We start from the raw sequence: 19,631 nt of genomic DNA, 5'->3' as shown, positions 1-19,631 counted from the left end.
AAACTACAGACCACTCAGCCACAACTCAATCCCTGTAAAAATCATGGAGCAGGTCCTCAAGGAATCCTTTTCTAAGCATGTGGAGGAGAAGAAGGTGATTAGGAACAGTCAGCATGGATTCACCAAGGGCAAGTCATGCCTAACCAATCTGATTGCCTTCTATGAGATGACGGCCTCTATGGATGCAGGAAGAGCAATGGACATGGTATGATGGAACTGGGCTTATTTAGTCTGGAGAAGAGAAGACTGAGAGGAGATTTAATAGCAGCCTTTAACTACCTGAAGGGTCGTTTCAAAGAAGATGAAGCTAGACTGTTCTCAGCGGTGACAGATGACAGAACAAGGAGCAATGGTCTCAAGTTGCAGCAAGGGAAGTTTAGGTTAGATATTAGGAACATTTTTTTTCTAATGAGGAGGCCAGTAAAGCACTGGAATAGTCAGGGCTGGAAACAGGCATGGGCGAACCGGGTGGCTGCCCGGGGCTTGGACAGAGAGGGGACCTGAAAATGGTCATTTTATGCCACTGTCCATTTATTATTATCATTAACTCTGGTGAAGGGGGGCCCAATCCTAAAAGTTTGCCCAGGGCTGCCAGGAGTCTAGGTATGGTGCTAGAAAGAGGTTACCCAGGGAAGTTTGAAATCTCAATCCTTGGAGGTTTTTAAGATCTGGCTAGACAAAGCCTTGGCTGGGATGATCTAGTTGGGGATGTTGCTGCTTTGTGCAGGGGGTTGGACTACGTGATGTTCAGAGGTCAGGGAAGCAAAACCTACGATGACAGGCTGAGAGCCCTGGGGCTCTTTAGCCTGGAAAAGCGCAGGCTCAGGGGTGATCTGATGGCCACCTATAAGTTTATCGGGGGTGACCACCAGTATCTGGGGGAACGTTTGTTCGCCAGAGCGCCCCAAGGGATGATGAGGTCAAATGGTCATAAACTACTACAAGACCGTTTCAGGCTGGACATAAGGAAGAATTTCTTTACTGTCTGAGCCCCCAAAGCCTGGAACAGCCTACCACCGGAGGTGGTTCAAGCGCCTACATTGAACACCTTCAAGAGCCAACTGGATGCTTATCTTGCTGGGATCCTATGACCCCAGCTGACTTCCTGCCCTTTGGGCAGGGGGCTGGACTCGATGATCTTCTGAGGTCCCTTCCAGCCCTGATGTCTATGAAAGTGTCTTTAAGTATTCCATCAAAAATGGAGCAGCTTCAACAAGGGTGATTCAGAGCAACCCTGTGACCCAACCCCAGAATGGAAGATAGAGGATCTCTTGATGCAGGAAGAGTTTGTCTGTTGGTGGAACCCCACGAGGCAGAGGAGGGAATTGATCTCTTGCATAAAAGTTCTCAGGGCTGTGCCTTGCACTCCAATATAACCTAATGTGTTGTGGTATCCAGAGCCCTCTGTGGACCTGGATCTGAGCCTCTGCTGGGGGATGAGAAGCTCTTCCCTCAAATGAATATGGTAAATTATGTAATGTTCATGATGCTCTTTAAACTTGTATAAGCTAAGTATTCTTATACCCTGGCTTGCTGTTCTCATTGAGCAATCTGAATGAATACAACTGGTTTCCTGGCCTGGCAGCTGCTCCTTGCTTCCTGTTGGGCTCACTTGTGCTTTTCCCTCCCTCCTCTATTCAGGGTTTCATTTGCTTGCATGAAGGTAACAGGGCTGGGATGTCACCTGTAACTCCCTTAGCTGGAGTTGGGGAGGAGGCAGTGATGGAGTGGCATTTGGAATACTGCTGCCTGCTCTGCAGTTGGATTTAATAATTAGTTGTTACATAGAGTTTAAAATAAATTCAGCATTTTTTGAAGATTTTAAAAGATTTATCTCCTGTTGTTTATTCCCTAACAACATACATTCAGCATTGAAAGCAAGGGAGAGAAACAGGATGACAAAATAGGCTTTACCCTGTGATCTGACAAAAGTAATCCGTTTTCTCCAAGTGCATAAAAAATGTTGTTAGGGCTGAAGTCCAAAAAACATTTCCATTTTTTTTCTGATTGCCATTATAGTTCTTTTAAGAGAGATGGGTCAGATCCAAATAAATTTCTCACTGACAAATAGCTAATACACTATTTGTTTCATTTATGTAGGAGAATGAATTGACACAAGCAACTAACTATGCAGATCTAGCTGTGAATTCTGATAGATACAATCCATCAGCTCTTACTAATAAAGGAAATACTGTTTTTGCAAGTGGAGACTATGAAAAAGCAGCTGAGTTCTATAAGGAAGCTCTAAGAAATGATTCCTCATGCACCGAAGCACTTTACAATCTTGGTAAGCTAAAGCTGACTCTTGCAGTTTTGAGTTCTTGATTTTCAAACTCTTCCTTTTTAGAAATGTATATTGAAATGAGAATACACTTTGTCATTTCCACTGTTCTGTTAATTCTTATGCTTAGTGATTTAAGGTAGTAACAGTGTCTTCTGTGCTTCCCATTTCTTCCACGATAAAACTGCACCAATATTATCCTGTGTTGTTAGACATGAAAGTTGGTAAACACTTTAAAGATGAAAATTGGTATAAGATCTGTCTACTCTTGCCTATTAAAATGTAAATGTTGAATGGTAATACTCCACCAAATTTTGCCCTTTCTGACTCCTGACTTCTCCATGTTAAAGAATTGGGATTATGTATAGCCTTGAGCCTTGATTAAAATCATGACCTTTACCCTTAATCAGCTGTGGTTCATTCAAGCCATGCTTCCTGGAAAGGACTATCAGCGTGGTTCTCAAGCAGCTACCATAGTAAATCTATCCTCCACTCAGAGGCTGAGACGGGAATAAGAGTAGAAGATATTATTTTATATTTACCTTTACCAGTGATATAGCTTCCTCTTTAAAAATTATGTTTATGTATATCTTGTTGTTTTGTCAAAAATCTGTATGAAAAAAGCTAAATTCCAGACATTCTGAATGTGACTGACAAACTGAATACACAAGCAAAGGTTGTAGTTAACTCTTCAAAAATTGCTGCCAAATGTACAGCTTGAACAAATTGAAAACAAGGGAAAAAATTGTTTCAGGCATTACCTATTAAAATAATTTAGGTGTAAAATTCACACAGAAGTATAATGACATTGATAACATCCCTAGGATTACTGTGCTTCTGCTTTACCTTCCTGAATTATTCTGTTAGTTATTCTGGCTATATTTATATCCACTTTGTGTTGTTGAATTCATGTTGTAACCTTGATTTTTATTTTTAGGTCTAACCTATAAGAAGTTAAATAGAATAGATGAAGCTTTGGATTGTTTTCTGAAACTTCATGCAATCCTTCGAAACAGTGCCCAAGTTCTCTACCAAATAGCAAGCATGTATCTTTTGCTTGGTTGTGATGCCAGAACTTCAATTTAGTAAATATGGATTGAAGGCTTAAATGAGATCTGTTTAATCCTGACGTGCATTTGGTTCTTGTAAAGCTAAAAAATACTTTTGGTCAGGATATCCTTGAATATATTTGATGAGTATTAAAATAAGTACTGAATTTGCAACTCTCATTCAGGGGAGCAGTGTCATTGAAGCTAATAAGTTAATTCTGAATAAGGAATATTTGTATAAAGATAGTTAAAGTTTAAGAAAGTCCTGGACTCTTTACTATGTAACTGATATTATTTTGAACATAATATCAGAGAGAGAAACAGAATGGAATAAGGCCTTAAAATAATATAGCACAATAACAAGAGTTTATCAAAGTGAAGTTCTGTTCTGGAAAAAAGGATTTGTAAAAATAATCATTACAGTGTTCCTTGTTGGTTGTTTCTTGAGTTTCCAGATCAGAACTGCTTAGTTCATATCTAAAATAATAATTGTCCCTTAGCTTTCCTGGCAAACTCATCCTGGGATCTAAAAATATATTTGTGGTCTTTTGGCTCTGCGCATCACCAGTAGTAAAGTACGACTACCTGATAGTCATAAAAGCAGCAAAATCTTATTTTACTCAGTAAACTGAGAAAATGTGACTTCAAATATGTGCAAGAAGTGAGAATCCCCAGTCCTGCTCTGGCCCCTTCTCAATGGGTGAAAGGACTGGAGCAGTATAAAACGGCTCTAAAAGCCATGGCTTGTTGAGGCTCTTTGAGAGTCTCCCTTCACTGACATTGTATAACACTGTCTTCTGTGGACCTTCCCACAGCAGGCCATGGGTTGAGACAGAGTAGGAGGGGAGATTGAGGAAGGAGCTGTAACGAGTGCTACAGAGATTCTGAGCTCTACAGCCACCCGTAAAGCAACGTGGAACTTAAACAGTCTTATTCCAACATGAGCTACTTTGGCACCAACAATTAGAAGCATGCAAAGGTAGCCCTTTCCCCATGAGCTGCCAATTCTGTGCTGTGCTGTGCTTCTTAGAGACTGCGGACAGACTCTCACCCAATGATCAGATCTACTGAGTACAGTGATGGAAATTTTGCCAAATCCCTTTTTAGCACAGAACCATGCTTGACCTCTACCTCTTTTGACTTAATAAGGAGTGACTCCATTGAAGGGTTGTAAAAATAATGAAACCAAAGAAACCAGACCCAAAGTGCAATCCTAGACTGCTAAAAATTAAGCCAATGTTCACCTGATGGGGAAGAAATTAGGATGCAAATGGGGAAAAAAAATCCAAATGTATTTCTCCATGGCTGTCTGGCAAATCTTTTCAGGATGTAGGTTTTGGCTTACATTGACATTATGTAAGCCGTGGTAAGAATTCCAGTTGATAAAACTAAATATAAGCACTTTTTGAACTCTCCTTAACTGAAGATTCCTCAGATACGAAATAATGGAGGATCCCAACCAAGCCATAGAGTGGCTCATGCAGCTGATCAGCGTAGTTCCAACTGATTCACATGTGCTGTCAAAACTAGGGGAGCTATATGATAATGAAGGTGATAAATCCCAAGCTTTTCAGTACTATTTTGAGGTACTTGACTTTTTATTATTGTGTCTTTTTCATTTTCTAATATTTATAGAAAGAAAATTACATAGCAGACGCATGCTAAAATAATCATGTCTTCTTCCTAGCATTTAAAGTGCAAAATGTATGCACAGAAAGTAGAACCAGACTCTTGTCTTAGCAAAGTGTAATTCTTTGTAAATCAAGAATTTATTGTAGTAGAACACCAAAAAAATATATACAGGATAAATTTATATTTTATAATTTATAAACTTGAGTTTTCACAGAAATCATAATCAGAATTGGTCTTTCTATACTTTCTGATATTTTTTTGGATAGAATTTAGTCAATCAAAAGATGCAGTGAACCAGGTTTTCTTCTAACTGTAGTTTTCACTTTGGAACTCCAGTTACTTAACTGAGGCTGCAAACGGATGTCGCCTTTGTGCCTCCATAAAAATTTTTATGACCACACAAAGACCAAGCAAACAGATGTCCATGTCCCTTGTCACTCTACAAAGCCCAAAATTGTGGCCACGACACTAGGCAGTAAAAAATTGTGCTGCTTTTTGGCGGCAGACATCAGTTTGCTTTATGGCAGCCGGAAGCCACCCACTCTCCAGCTGCTCCAGACAGGTGTTCCTGGGGCTTCAGGAACCCAATCCTGCATGCCCCACAAATTCCCCAGCAGGAGATTCTGTGGGCATGTGTGTCATGTTGCTGAGTCCTGTCTCAGAGGTGTCCCCATTTACAGAAGAGTGCCCTAAGTCATGTTGCAACAGTGTGGCGTATGTGCCTGAGGACTCCCTTGTTGGAGGGAATCCCTGGGGTGCATCTCTGCAAACATGGGAACTGGGGTTCCCTTGTTTGCAGCTGTCCTGCAGGGTCAGGCCCCTGAAACCCCAGGAGCAGCAGGGGCCTGATCGTATGGGACAATGGGTGCCACTGGTGCCACCCAGTGAAGTGGATGAGCTGTGCATCTCAGCATAGCTGATCTTGTTCCAAGGGCAACATCTGTTTATAGCCTGTTAGTTATTGCTGACTTACAGCTAGGGAGTTTGTTGAGATTATTAGTCTAATTCAGTGGTACTCAACCTTTTAGCCGTGCACAGGGCTGTGGCATATGAGTGGCACAGGGTCAGTCTTCAGGCTGGATCCTATGGGCAATTAATGGCAATGCCATTGCAGTTAATGATGCCACTGCTTCTCTGCTGCCAAATTTCTGAACCAGGCCGGATGGTAGAGCCCCATGTGCTGGATTTGGCCCATGGGCCAGAAGTTGAGTACCACTGGTCTGATAGATACATAATTTTGCAGTCTTTTCCATTGTCCTAAAACTCGGTAAATTTATAACTCGATAAATCAGTACATTTTAACCAAGAGAAATTTCATTTTGTCCAAATAGCCGATTTCTATTCATCGAAGCCTGGATTTAAAAGGGATTTGTTTGTATTACTTAGCCTGAATTTCTCTCTCTCTCTAATATTAAATTAAAAAAAGCATAGGCTTCTATACCTAGGTGAGAATGGACCTAGGTGTTGGAACACAGCTATTGTGCGTATTTGGTAAGTCCCCCATTTTGCATGTAATGTGAATAGGCAGACCCCAGATTTACTAAAGGGACAGTCACTGCCTCTCAGACCAAGGTGGAAGGAGGTTGAGATGTAGCTGGAGTCACCAGGCCAGTGGGGGGACACTGGGGAGCCAGGCAGAGAGCAGGTGTGTGGGAAGGGGGAAACCTTTCCTGTGCCACTATTATCTCCAGCTGACCTGAAGTCAACTGCTCCTGCTCTGCTCCAGCCAGGCAGAAATGCAGGTCCCTCCTTCCAGCACTTGCTTCTTGCCTGCTTCTTTCCCCTACCCAGTGTCCCCTACTGGCTGGGGTTGCAGACCTTAGAAGGAGGATCCTGTGTGCTGCTGCTGCTGCTGTCCCTAATGGAACCTGGCACCCCATGCAGTAGCTCCCTGCAGCTCATGGCTGGAGTGGGGCAGGAGCAGCTCTAGAGCTCCCCTTGCACCTGCATCAGCTAAGGACAGTGGCAGAAGGGGAAGATCCCTCCTTCCAGTACTTGCTTCCCACCAGCAATGGAGATGTAGTACAGAAGTGGGTGGCAGGGATCAGGTGCAGAAAGAGGAAACCTGCCTGCTGCTACTGTCATGCCCAGCCAAGCCTGGCACCCAGCTCAGCTGCTCCCTGCAGCTGACAGGTGGAGCAGCTCAGGAGTGGCTCTTGGGCTTCCTCCATGCCTGAAACAGCAGCCACAGTGGGTGGGCCCCCCCCTTCCTATGACACCCATCAGCCTGGGGTCTCCAATTGCAGGGAGCAGCTGCATGGGCTGTTGGGCTCAGCTGGGGACAGTGGCAGCAAAAGGAGGGTATGACTGCACCACTCCCATCCCCCCCTGGATCTGCTCCTGGAGATGTGCACATTAGTTTCTAACAGTTTGAGCTTCTTAAAATAGTCATCCCTGTGCCTGTGTCTCCTCAAGAACCTGCACCATTATACTTACTCCGAGAACACCATTCACCTTTTGTCCAAAAGCCTCCTGCCTAGGACATGGAGAACCCCAGTTCTAGGCTTCTCTCAGACTTGGGGGTTTGAACCAACTGTGGCGAACTGGGTTTCCTTCAGGCCAGCCATCGCTGGCCTCCCACGTGCCTCTGGGCATGCTGCCCTCCTGGCTTGCCCGCCACAACTTGTTGGAAAATTAATAAGTTGTTAAATAAGACAGGAGGCTGCCCTTTTTTTGCCCCAATGCCAGGGGGTACTGTCTGCAGCTCCGTTCCTCCCCTACACCGCAGCCCAAGCCTCGCAGATGGCATCCAGATGTTAATAGTTACACCAGCCCCACATCAGGCTCCAGAATCCTCCTGGCAGGACCCTCCTTTGATCCCTCTGCTCAGGCGGCCTACGCCACCTTCATTTGGGCTGCTGAGCTCCTTGTAGCTGGCTCCCCTCTCAGGCGTGGTCCCAACTCAGGACCTTCGGCCATACACAGGCCTTGGCCTCACCTCCAAGACCAGGCAGGGTCCCAGGCCCATGACTCTGCCTGCCCCTCACGGTGGGCGCCTGACCCTTTTGACCTTCTTGGTCCTGGCCCCAGCATGGACCAATCGAAGGGGCACTCTACTCCCAGCCTCACTAGCCCCACATTCTCTCTGGGTCCACCTTCCTGGTGGTAGGGAACTGGGGTACCTCACACCACAACTAGTGCCCCAGGGTCTCACAGGGGACTCTCACTCCCCCCCCGTGGTAGCAGGTCGTGGTGCTACTTCAGATCTTACATTCGACCCACATGCAGCCTCCCACCAGTGGAGGACTTACTGGGGTCAGGACTCACCTCTCTCGCTCTGAGGCTGAGCCCCCTTCACTCAGCCTCTGGCCCAAACCTTGGCCTCAGACGTCTGAAGACTTATCTGGGCCTACTCCCCTTGCTTGGAGCTCCACATCGCCCCCCTCACTTGGGGCTCCAGATCTCTGCCCCTTACTTGGGGCTACCCCCGCACTGGGGCTCCACAACTCTGCCCCCTCACTTGGGGCTACAGATCTTGACCCCCTTCACTGGGGCTCCAGATCTCTGCTCCTTACTTGGGGCCCCAGGGCTTTGCTCCCCAGTGGGTTCAGGTGGCCGTAGCCATGCCTGTCCCCAACTTTCCCTCTCGGGGTCTCGCATCTCCGCAGAGCTCAGGTGGCCACAGCCGTGCCTGGCCCCCGCTCTTCTCCTCGTGGCTTACACCCCCACCTGTTCATGTGGCTGCAGCCGTGCCTGGCCCCAACTACCTCTGATGGTATGCAACCCACTGGGTTGTGGGAGCTGGGGTTAAGGCACCCCAACCCGCCTTTCACCAGGGTGGTAACAGCCTGGCTTTTCCTGGGAGCTCCCACACCACTGAGAGCCTCACCAGGCCACCCACTCCTGGCAGGGTGCAGTTTTAGGGCATAGCCCAGGACCAGGAGCCTCCTGACCATCCCCTACAGCTCCTCCCTTACCTCCAGATGATACCAGCAGCCCTCCGGCCAGGCAGTGTTGTTGCCTGGCCCTTCAGCAGCAAAAATGCCCTGTTTATATGGGCAGCCGTGGATCCAAAATGGCTTCCCTCATCAGGCACCTGCTGGCTGCTAGCCTCAGGCCCTTAAAGTGACAGGCACCTACAGTGCCCTGCCACACCAACATATCCCACTTCCTGATTAAATGACCTAAGCACAAGGTTGGGGACTGGATAGGCACAGAGCACCCTCCATGCTTCCTGTTGAAGTTGAGCAGTTGACAGCCAAGAACACAAGAGCCAAAAAAAAGAGTAGGCAAGAGGAAGCCCATTGAGGAGAGCACTGCTCTGGAAGAGAGGGAGTCCTGGGCCGTGAAACTGCTTATGCATTTTTATTATGTCATTTTTCGATGGAACTCCAATGCAGCATTGGGACCTGGGGACTTTTTGAGTGGATGTAATTGATAGAAGTATCAGACTGACAGGTCTATAGACTGACTTCTGTGCACAGGCCAAGTAGAGCAAGAGTGATCCTCACTAGTTTCTCCATAGTATTCCGGTAGTGAAGCTGTAGGGAGCATGTCAGAGGGGTGATTGAGGAGTTTACTCATTGTATTTGCTCTGTCCTTTGCATCTGTACTGAGTCTGTCCATAAAGTTTCCCTTTGAGAGGATATTTTTGTTTTACAAGTTGAACAATCACCCGTGATATAATTTTGAAAGGTAGTGGAATTACATCAGGGAATTAAATGGGACTGGTATTTTTAGGTCCTTATGGATAGTTTCTGATGAGAATCTCTGAGAAGCTGACTAATTTTATTTTCATAATATTAATTTTTTAATAAAGAGTGCATTTTACTGGGCTTTCCAGCAGATTAGCAATTACCTAAGAAAGCAAACTTCGTATGGCAAAATACTCTTTTTTTACTCTTAATCTACTGCAATATTTCAAATAAGGACAAATGGGAAGTATGAGAGACTCATCTCTGGTAAATCTTCTAAAGCGTTCTGTAATTACAAAACCTGGCAAATTCTGTTTGGGGATTAGTTACACTACTTTCATTTATGTATTACATATTTTTGGCATCTGGAAAATTAAACACTTAAAGAGTAAGATATTCCAGAAGTAACATAACGGTGTTGTTTATCACAGAAAATTTGTTTCTTTCACCTTCCTTGTTTTGTCAGTCATATCGGTATTTCCCTTCGAACATTGAGGTCATTGAATGGCTTGGGGCCTATTACATTGACACCCAGTTTTGTGAAAAAGCCATTCAGTACTTTGAAAGAGCTGCGCTTATTCGGTAAGTAAGGATTGTTGTTGTGTGCTAAGTAAAATACTTTGAGAGTTTTTCCTCTTGTAATTATATCTAGCAGACATGATAAGTTTAACTGAAGTACATTAATGTCATAAGTTATGTTAACATTAAATATAATGGTAGGCATTGTTCATCAGTTTTCTCCTCTTTTATATTTATATACAGAATGTTTTTGTTCCTATTATGGAACACCAATGGAATCAAAAGTAAAATATTTCCTTTCCTTGATGACATCATCTAGTAAGGGCTGTTGATTTGAACTCAAACAAAAGCATCTTTCAGCAATTAACTTTGAAAGTTCCCTCATTTTATACAGTTCCTGTTCTCATGAAAAGTGGCTTGCAGACATCAAACAGTGCAAAAACATGTACAGTATGACTAGCCAACAATGGAAATGCATTGACCAGTCTAATTGATTTTGAGTGTTCTCTCTGCAGTGTATTAAATTTGACCTTAATTGGTAAACTGTGTTTTGATAGATTACTTATGCACTTCAGAATAAGTTACATAGTCCACATATTTTAGTCTGCATATTTGACTCTAGACCAGTGTTTCTCAACCTTTTAAGGCTCAAAGCACCTCTGGATAGACTTGGGGTACCCCTTGAAAAATATTATCTCTTAGTTTTCTCTCTCCTTTTTTTACACTGTGGAAAATAATAGAGCAGGTTTTTTTTTCATTGCAAAAAACTCAGAAAGACCACACTTACACTCAGAGATTTCAAATGGAAATCTTTATCTTGTTAATCATGTTTGTAAGCTTACCGTTGCCAACCTTGTGTGGCACCCCATGACACCCTTAAAGAATCTCAAGGTACCCCAGAGTGCTGTGACACCTTGGTTGTGAATCATTGCTTTAGACTCACAAAAGGAAGTTAACATACAAATGTCCAACAAGTAAAAGTTTGGTCAAATCTAAATTTGAAGCTTAGAATTCACCTGTGATTTTACTAAGTATAGAGAAAAGGACAGCATATGTGTTTTCATGGGGAATTTGTGTCAACAGATGTATTAAATTTTGTCTAACTCGCTACCTCAAGGGTCGTCAGGATTTCTCTTTATTGTGTTTTAAGAATCACTTCCAAAAATCAGACTGAACCAAGCTCCACTGTTGCTAGAGTCATTTGTGATGATCTGAGATTTGACCCACTGTTTGTCTTATTATCCATATCATCTAGCTCAATGCCACTGAAAGAACAAGGGAATATTCAAGTATTTGAATGACACAGGTACCACAAAAAGAAAGACTGAATGAATAGTAGATAGGATAAGAAAAAAATTAAACAAAAATGTATTTTAAGAAAAGTTGCAAGAGTTAAAATGATATAAAAACTAAAGTTATTAAAAAATAATTTGGGGGGCTTTAAAATTCTTTAAAAGATATACATAGCAAAAAAGATTAAACTCATTCTAGTGTTAATTATAAAGAAAGATAGAGGTGAAGGCTAAATAAAAATTAAAGAAGAAAGACAAGAGTTGAAATGATTTAAAAAATAGGCAAGGGATAAACATAAATTGTCAAATTTTAAAATAAAATTATGGACTAACAAAACTTGTGCCTGTTGCCTCCTTGGTTGTTTTACTTGTAGTTTGGACTATTTTCCCACATAATTAGTCTGTGTTATTGTTATGTTTTTATTTTGTAAATACTTAGAGAAGGGATTTTTTCTGTGTACAATACTTTCACATGGGACCTCAAGTCGTGCTTAGAACCTTTGGACACTAACCACAATACAAATAAGGTGTTAGTGGGCACATCAACATGTGTGTTGTTCCTTTTCTAATGAGCATTAAATTTAGTACCTCCAATGTGAGGTACTAAAATAACGTGCATTAGGCTGTGCTAATGTATAGCAGCATATTTGCATGCTTTTTTGTGACACAATGCACAGTAGATTATTTTACTGTGCATTAGCATAATGTCACGGTTTATGTGATGCTTTAATGCACAGTAAAATAGTCTACTGCGCATTAAAGCACACACATAGACATGCCCAGTGACAACAAAGCACAAGTCCTGAAACCTATAATTACAACATAAAGTTAAAAATACCACTAGCTGATCTGCTGTCAAACTCCAGCCTGAAAGATCAGGTTCTTATCATAGCTGTGTTAACTGGGAGTAGCTTCTGACATGAGTCTGGAGCAAGGCTCAGGCTCAGACCTCTGGGCAGCAAAATGCATTTACTACTCTCCCCCCCCCCCCCCCCCCCCCCCCCCCCTTCCCCAAGCCATTTATTATTATCTATCACTGATTGCAAGTTGAATCGCATTTAAACAGATTGCCAGTTTTCTGTTCCACATAATGTAAATGCCAACCATTCAGTAACACTTTATTTAAATCACTTAATGTTAAGATACGTTTCTTAATTCATTTCAGAAAGTTTTTCACAATCTTATGGGGACAGATTTTATTAATGTGTTACTTGGACATAAATAATGGGAATTACAGAGCTAAATTGTAATTCTGGCTACTGACAGTTTAGTCTCTATTTGGGATTTCTAGCTGTTTATTAGTAGCTATTTTATTAAAAAAGAGTTATAAAAAAGTGGCAGCAAGTGAAATATGAAGCAGACTTCTGTCTTACATAAGCTTATTTTGCTGAGTACTAGACTGCAAACAAGTAGAAAGATTGTTTAGTGGTCAAATTGACTTTTTCTGGGATAGAATTTTAAAACTTGAAGAAAATAAGTAATGAATAAGTAGTACAGTATTTAAAGAAATATGGTAGATATTATTAGAAAAATTGTTTAAAAACTGTTACTGTATGATACCCTCGAGGATGTGTTCAGAGCATACCAGAGAATTCAATTCACATTCTGTATGTGCTTCAGTGTGTTCTTACAGAATTTGCTGCCCTGTATTGTCTTTATTTTTCAGCTTGATGAACTTATAATTTTGTGTGCTACTCCTAGAAAGAATTTACTCCACATGACCTGACAGCCAGACTATAGTAATACTAGTTTAATAGTGGATCTTTATTAATTCTTGGCAATTCACAGGATATTAGCCTATTTATCATTTGGTAACATAACAGAAACATATATTTATTTATACACAGACCAACTCAAGTGAAATGGCAGTTGATGGTTGCTAGTTGCTATAGAAGAAGTGGTAAGTATTCCTTCCTTTCTTTTGATGTTTTTTATAATTGGTAACATTTTACGTTACTACCTTTTTTATCTTCCCATCTTTTCTACATGTGTTCTATGTATGCTTGGCCCTAAAATGTACTTAACAATAGCGTGCTTTTCTCTTTTTTGGGGGGGGCGTTTTCCCATATTTATACATTACTATAAAGACATACGTGACCTTGTTTTAAGTCTTAGTTTCATTATCCATGTTTGTACTGGCTTATGAGTGGAGCAGTCATACAAAGTTAAAATGAACAGGGCAAACTAGTATAAGCAGCCATGCTTTTTTTGCTTGATGTCACGGTATTTTGTATGAAGCATTAGCCAGTTAAGATGATTTTACAGTTGGTTAACAGAACAGACCTTTTTTTAGTAGTAGATATATTTGCTGGATATTAAAAGTTAGCTTTTAAAGTGTACAAACTGAATGCACAGAACCACTTTGAGACTGAATTCACATGCTAATTCATGTTAGTGAGAGAGTGCTGTCTGGATCTGATGAACATTGTAAGGACACTGGAGAAGAGACCACATCCTTCTGTTTGTGTTTAGTGCCAAAATACAATTAAGACTTTTAATAATGTATTTACCAGAATCCAAGACAACTCCGAATTTAAGACGACCCCACCGTAATTAGATTATGTGCATGGAAAATGCTAAATTTGTTATAATTTTCCACATATAGAATCTAATTATTGGCAGGTCATCTTAAATTCATCCCCCCACTACTTTCACAGGGAAAGCAACTGTGGGGGACGAGGAGCCAAACCCCTACCCCTTGCCTTTCCTGCTGGCCCCGTGATGCCTATGCCTGTCCCCCTGATGCCTGCCCCCCACCAAATGCCCCATGCCCCCTGTGCCTGGGCCCACCTCTCCTCCACCCCCTGCTCCACCCCACCACCTGTGTCCCTAACCACATACCTTCTGGACAGCTCTGTCTGCAGTCGGCAGTAGCAGACCCTGCTCTGACACAGCCCAGCCCACCCAGGCAGAAGCAGTGAACTGGGCCCAGAGCCAGAGCTGGAGATAAAGGGGAGATGGGAATGGCCTTAACACCAGATTGGCAGATTTCCTCATTTTGCTTGTCTAGTTATCTAATTCTGCAGGAAAGATGAGCAGGTCCTGGGTGACTCTGACTTGAGAGAGAGAGTTAGTACCCACCAAAGAACAAGCACAAGTTTTGTTCTGGGAAAGTTGTTTTTGGCTACTATTATGTTCATTTGTGATGTCCTGGCGAAATTCCCAGCCTGTCATGCCAGCACGTTTCAGTTCAATTTGGGCTCTACCTATCACTTAATGTTGATAATAGTTTAACATAGCTTTTTTTCTCCCTGAAATGTTCAAGTCTGCCCTTACATTTTATGATATTTAGCTAAGAATTAAAGAATGCCAAGTTTTACCTTAAAAATGTGATATTAGTTCATTAAACCATATACTTCTTAAATAAAGCAGATGTAAAGAGCCAGGCAGTGCTAAGCTCCATCAAATTTCTGTTTGATTATGTGCCATTTTATACTGGAGGCATTTATATAAGATCTTTATTTTGGTTACAGGTAACTACCAAAAAGCTCTAGATACATACAAGGAGATTCACAGAAAATTTCCAGAAAATGTTGAATGTAAGGTGTTTTTTTCCTGTTGATTAGAGTAACTTTCAAATAAAACTGTTATTTAGGATATATAGAGTATAGCTGTTTGTAATTCATATTGTGCATTTTTTTAAACAGAAACACTCTCCTGAACTATTTTTTCCCAGTACTACTGCTACACATTCCTTGTCACAGTTCTACTTGACTAAAGTAATATGAGGGCAGTACAGCAAGAGCAAGATGAAAGTAAATGTGCTTAATGGCTTGTTAGTTGAGATCCTTCCTCCGAGTTCTTCTAGCAGTTTTGTAACTATGCTGGTGTTTACTCTTCCTTAGTATAATATTTACGTGGGCCCTTTCTGAGTTATCCCCTCTAGCCCAGCCTGCTCTAACCTCTCCAGACCTGCTTGTGGTTTGGTTTCCATCCTGGGTCTGCTGCCCTTCTAATTTATTAATCTGCAAACCTTTGACTAAAATGTTTGCCAAATCTCCCAGAAGGACATGAGGCACATTTTTAAAGTTTATTTGTTCAAATAGCCTCTGAAAAACCTTTAAAGAACCCCAGACTGGGCTAATGATAACAGGAAGCATTACTTTTTGATGGATGCTTTTCCACAGACAGAAACATGTCTATGGACCCAAATGGAAGAGCTCCCTGGATGACAGTTGAAGAATCATTGCTATCTGTTATAGCAACTTTCTTATGTTCCAGGTTGTTGCTAAGATATCAGTATGTCACTTAATATAATTTTTTTTTTTTAATTGTCTAACGAAGAACACTTACAGGGATTCCCAAAGGTTTTTTCATTGAGGGCCACTTAACAGATGAGAGATTCTTCTGGGGACCACAAAACAAAATGAGCCCACAATATAATACCTGTATATTCAGTAGATGTAACAGAATATGCCTTACATGTACAGAGCTACAATGAGAAGGATATACCATCATAGCTTAATTCAAGCCTGAGCAGAAGTTATGTAGCTGTTTTTTCTTGCTAATAAAACACATTGGGCCAGTTTATATAACTGATCATCTCCCGAGCAGTTTGGCCCATCTGTAGCTACTGGGGATAGGAAGGGGGTAGATACATTCTATGCTGGCAATGTTGTGCCAGTGCCTTCAGCTAGTGGCTACAACTTTCGTGATCATCTGGTTCTGATGAGGATGATCACCTTTGTGGGTCAGATGCAAACTCTTTGTGGACTGCATTTAGGGAACTGCTATTCTGAAAGTATAGTTGCATCATTTTGATGTTACTAATTTTGCCAAGTTTCCTAATCTCTCTTGAAGAAGAGGTTTTCCAAGGATATGCTATTAAATGCCATCACTTTAAAAAAAAGTAAAAATATAAATATGTCATGTTCATATTTGGCAACATGTGCATTATTGGGATGGACTGTCTTACAAATCTTTCAGTAATTCTAATGTTCTTGGGATATTGTCCGTATAAGTCCATGATCCTGAATCTGTTACAGAACCACCTGGAATTCTCCTGTTCCTTTAATTTGCCAAAGCAATGAATTAAGAGAGCTATTTTTGATAACTTGTTTCTTCTGGTTAGTCATAATTTAACATAGTGTTTAAATTGGGGTTTTTATTTGTTGCTGTGCACATGAAGACAGTAGAAGTTATTTTCCAGATTTGGGACTATGGCTCCAAGGAGTTACTTTATTAGTTCTTTCTCTTTCTTCATTTAGTTGCATTTAACCTTTACATCACTGTTTATTTCTGACTGATAAATGACTAATATTAATTCTTTATATAATTTAGCTGTTTATGCAAAAGCTAAAAATCAACCCATAGCAAAGAAATAGTTACAAAAACATAGCTATGACAGTATCCAGTGTATTCAGCTCATTTAGTATTAATGGATTGCTTTCAATAAAATGCTATTGATAATAGTTTCACACTAACAGCTTGGTTCTAGTATTTTTTTGTTATTTTACAGTGCTTAGCAAATGTGTTATATAGTATTGCTATTCTATAGATAGGGAAGCTAAACACCAGAGTAGTAAAACTTATTCATATTGAATCCAACCTGAGTGGCTGGTGGTAAATCACAAGTTATTCATATTGAATCCAACCTGAGTGGCTGGGGGGAAATCACAAAAAACCCTTGCCCCTCTTGGATGCCACGTCCACTGGACCCTCTTGCTTTTCTAGAAGCTCAGAAGCTTTTCAGAAGCTGTTTATTCTGAACATGCTGCTCCTTCACTATCTTTTAAGCCATTTTCTAAATATATTTTAAATGTTCAATTAGGTCTGCGATTCTTAGTTCGCCTGTGCACAGATATGGGGCTGAAAGAAGTTCAAGAATATGTGACAAAGCTCAAGAGGGTGGAAAAGCTAAAAGAAATGAGGGAACAGGTATGCTTTTGTCTTCTCTGAAGATGTATTTTTTTGCTTTGATTACATAACTTTTTACATAACTTCACTGCGCACGAGGGAAGGTAAAAGAGTACTTTCTGTAGGGCTTTAGCATGGATAGAGTGAACCTTCACTTCATAGTTTACTAAGATCTAAGTTTGTTTTGTCTTAACTTTATATCCTGGATTTTAAAAGTTTAAACGTAGATGCTGTTTGGAAGAGTAGAAACACTTCTGGCAAATTTAACTTAGTCTTAACAATACTTTTGAGCAATACATTCTCCTTGCTGGAAGAATTGTAATAAATGGGGCATGATTTAAAGGGAGGCAAGAGGAAGCATGAATACTTTCTGGAAATATTCTCACTACTACTCAGGTGCCAGCTCTGTTCTCATCCTTGTCCCCAGTTTGGTTGGATAAATCTAAAGAGAAAAAGGAGGGATCATAACCAAAGGGCTATGAAGAGCGTGTTTACCAGTTTGATGCAGCAAGAGGGAGAAGAGGGAGCCTCACCCTACGTTGAGGACTAATTTAGAGAGAAGGGTCTCCTCACAGCCATATGAGTCATAGGATGATTGTATATGAAGTGAGGCATTCATGTCAATGGGGTGTTCTCAGATGAATCAGAGCATCCCATGGAGATGAATACAGGCCGACACAATAGTTCTGTGAGGTGTGAACTGCCCATTGGTTGCAACATGTGTTCTCCTTTCTCCTCTCCCAATGTCTACCCTAGTCCCTGATATGGGATGACAATTTTGGGGACAATCTTGCCATGCCTGTGGGTTTTAGAGCAATTTGAATGTTAAAATAAACCCCTTATTGAGAGGGTAGTACCTAGGAACCTTTTGATTAAATGATTCCCAAGTTTACCTCAAATATATATCCTAGCCCCTGTGGGGCTGAATATTGCAATACCAGTATTCAAGATACTCTTACTATGCATACATGTTAGAGCATTTTGAAAATTAAAAGATAAAGTAGGGCATAGTATATTGAAAATACCTTGATCAGATGATCCCATATTTGCATGATAAACTCTATCCAGGGTCCATTGCAATATACTAGTGTTTAAGATAGCCTTTCTCTTGTCCCTTGAAGACAGTCTCCCTTGCATGTGAAATATAGAGCTTTTAGGAAAAATGACTACTAAACAGTAGGCAAGTCTTAAATGTAGTGATGCTACCAGCTTACAATAATGTCATTAATGAATAGATAGTTAAGTAGATATAACATTGCCATCTTGGAGAATAACCTTAAGGGGTTTTCAGTGAAGAGGGTTCAATGAGTTGTGCTAATCTTTAGGGAATAATAGTTTACATCCCAAACACACTCATTCACTACAAACAGACATCATATTTGTCTTGGGAAAAACCTTTTTAACTTGGGACAAAGTGCAGTCGTACAGACATCCATATCCATTGTCCCAGGATAAATACTAAAAAGATTCACAGGATGACAAGTAGTAGACTCAAGAAGTCTATGGGCCAATGAGAGGTAAAGCGCTGCTTGACCTGGTACTGGCTACTGGGCATGACCTAATCAGCGACCTAGTGATCGATAGGAAGCTGGGTGACAGCGACCACGAGCTGATCACCTTCACCATCCGCCGTAAAGCTGGCAAGTCAGTCAGCAACACTGAAGTCCTTGACTTCAGGAAAGCTGACTTTGACAAGCTTAGGAGGCTTGTCAGTGAGGCCCTAAGGGACCACGACCCCAGGGGGAGGGGCGTTCAGGAAGAGTGGTTGCTCCTCAAGGGAATGATCCTCAGTGCACAAGCTAATTCTGTTCCATCTCGGATGAAAGGCAGCAAGAGTCGAATGGTCATAAACTACTACAAGACCGTTTCAGGCTGGACATAAGGAAGAATTTCTTTACTGTCCGCGCCCCCAAGGTCTGGAACAGCCTGCCGCCGGAGGTGGTTCAAGCGCCTACATTGAACACCTTCAAGAGCAAACTGGATGCTTATCTTGCTGGGATCCTATGACCCCAGCCGACTTCCTGCCCTTTGGGCAGGGGGCTGGACTCGATGATCTTCCGAGGTCCCTTCCAGCACTAATGTCTATGAAATCTATGAAATCTATGAAGCCCTACAAAGAAGCTGGGGTTTAGGTTGTAACCATGTTGGTCTAAGGATATAGGCAGACAAGGTTCCTTGGGTGAATTTGATATCTTTTATTAGACCAACCGAAATGGTTGGAGAATAGTTATTAAGCAAGCTTTCGGGTTCAAAAACCCTTCGTCAGGCTCAGGAAGCTGCAGCAGTTGGTGTGCACACCAGGCTTCAGGGGTGGGTTGCTGTCCCCTGGAACAGGCCTCCCCTATGCAGGGGTTCTGGGGCCTCTGGG

General features: G+C 41.7%; 1 protein-coding gene across 1 annotated transcript in view; it reads left to right on the top strand.

The window, feature by feature from the left end:
* The window catches only part of IFT88 (intraflagellar transport 88), an 85,628-nt gene that overhangs the window by 46,808 nt on the left and 19,189 nt on the right, over positions 1–19,631 (top strand). The window contains 7 exon segments of the mRNA XM_025196634.1: positions 2,101–2,287; positions 3,219–3,327; positions 4,766–4,916; positions 10,063–10,178; positions 13,255–13,307; positions 14,881–14,946; positions 17,178–17,284. Of these exon segments, the coding sequence (XP_025052419.1) occupies positions 2,101–2,287; positions 3,219–3,327; positions 4,766–4,916; positions 10,063–10,178; positions 13,255–13,307; positions 14,881–14,946; positions 17,178–17,284 (789 nt within the window).

The sequence above is a fragment of the Alligator sinensis genome, unplaced genomic scaffold, assembly GCF_000455745.1.
Source record: "Alligator sinensis unplaced genomic scaffold, ASM45574v1 scaffold777_1, whole genome shotgun sequence".
NCBI classification, from domain to species: Eukaryota; Metazoa; Chordata; order Crocodylia; family Alligatoridae; genus Alligator; species Alligator sinensis.
Note: the sequence above shows the minus strand (reverse complement) of the source record. Positions and strands in the feature narration are given on the sequence as shown.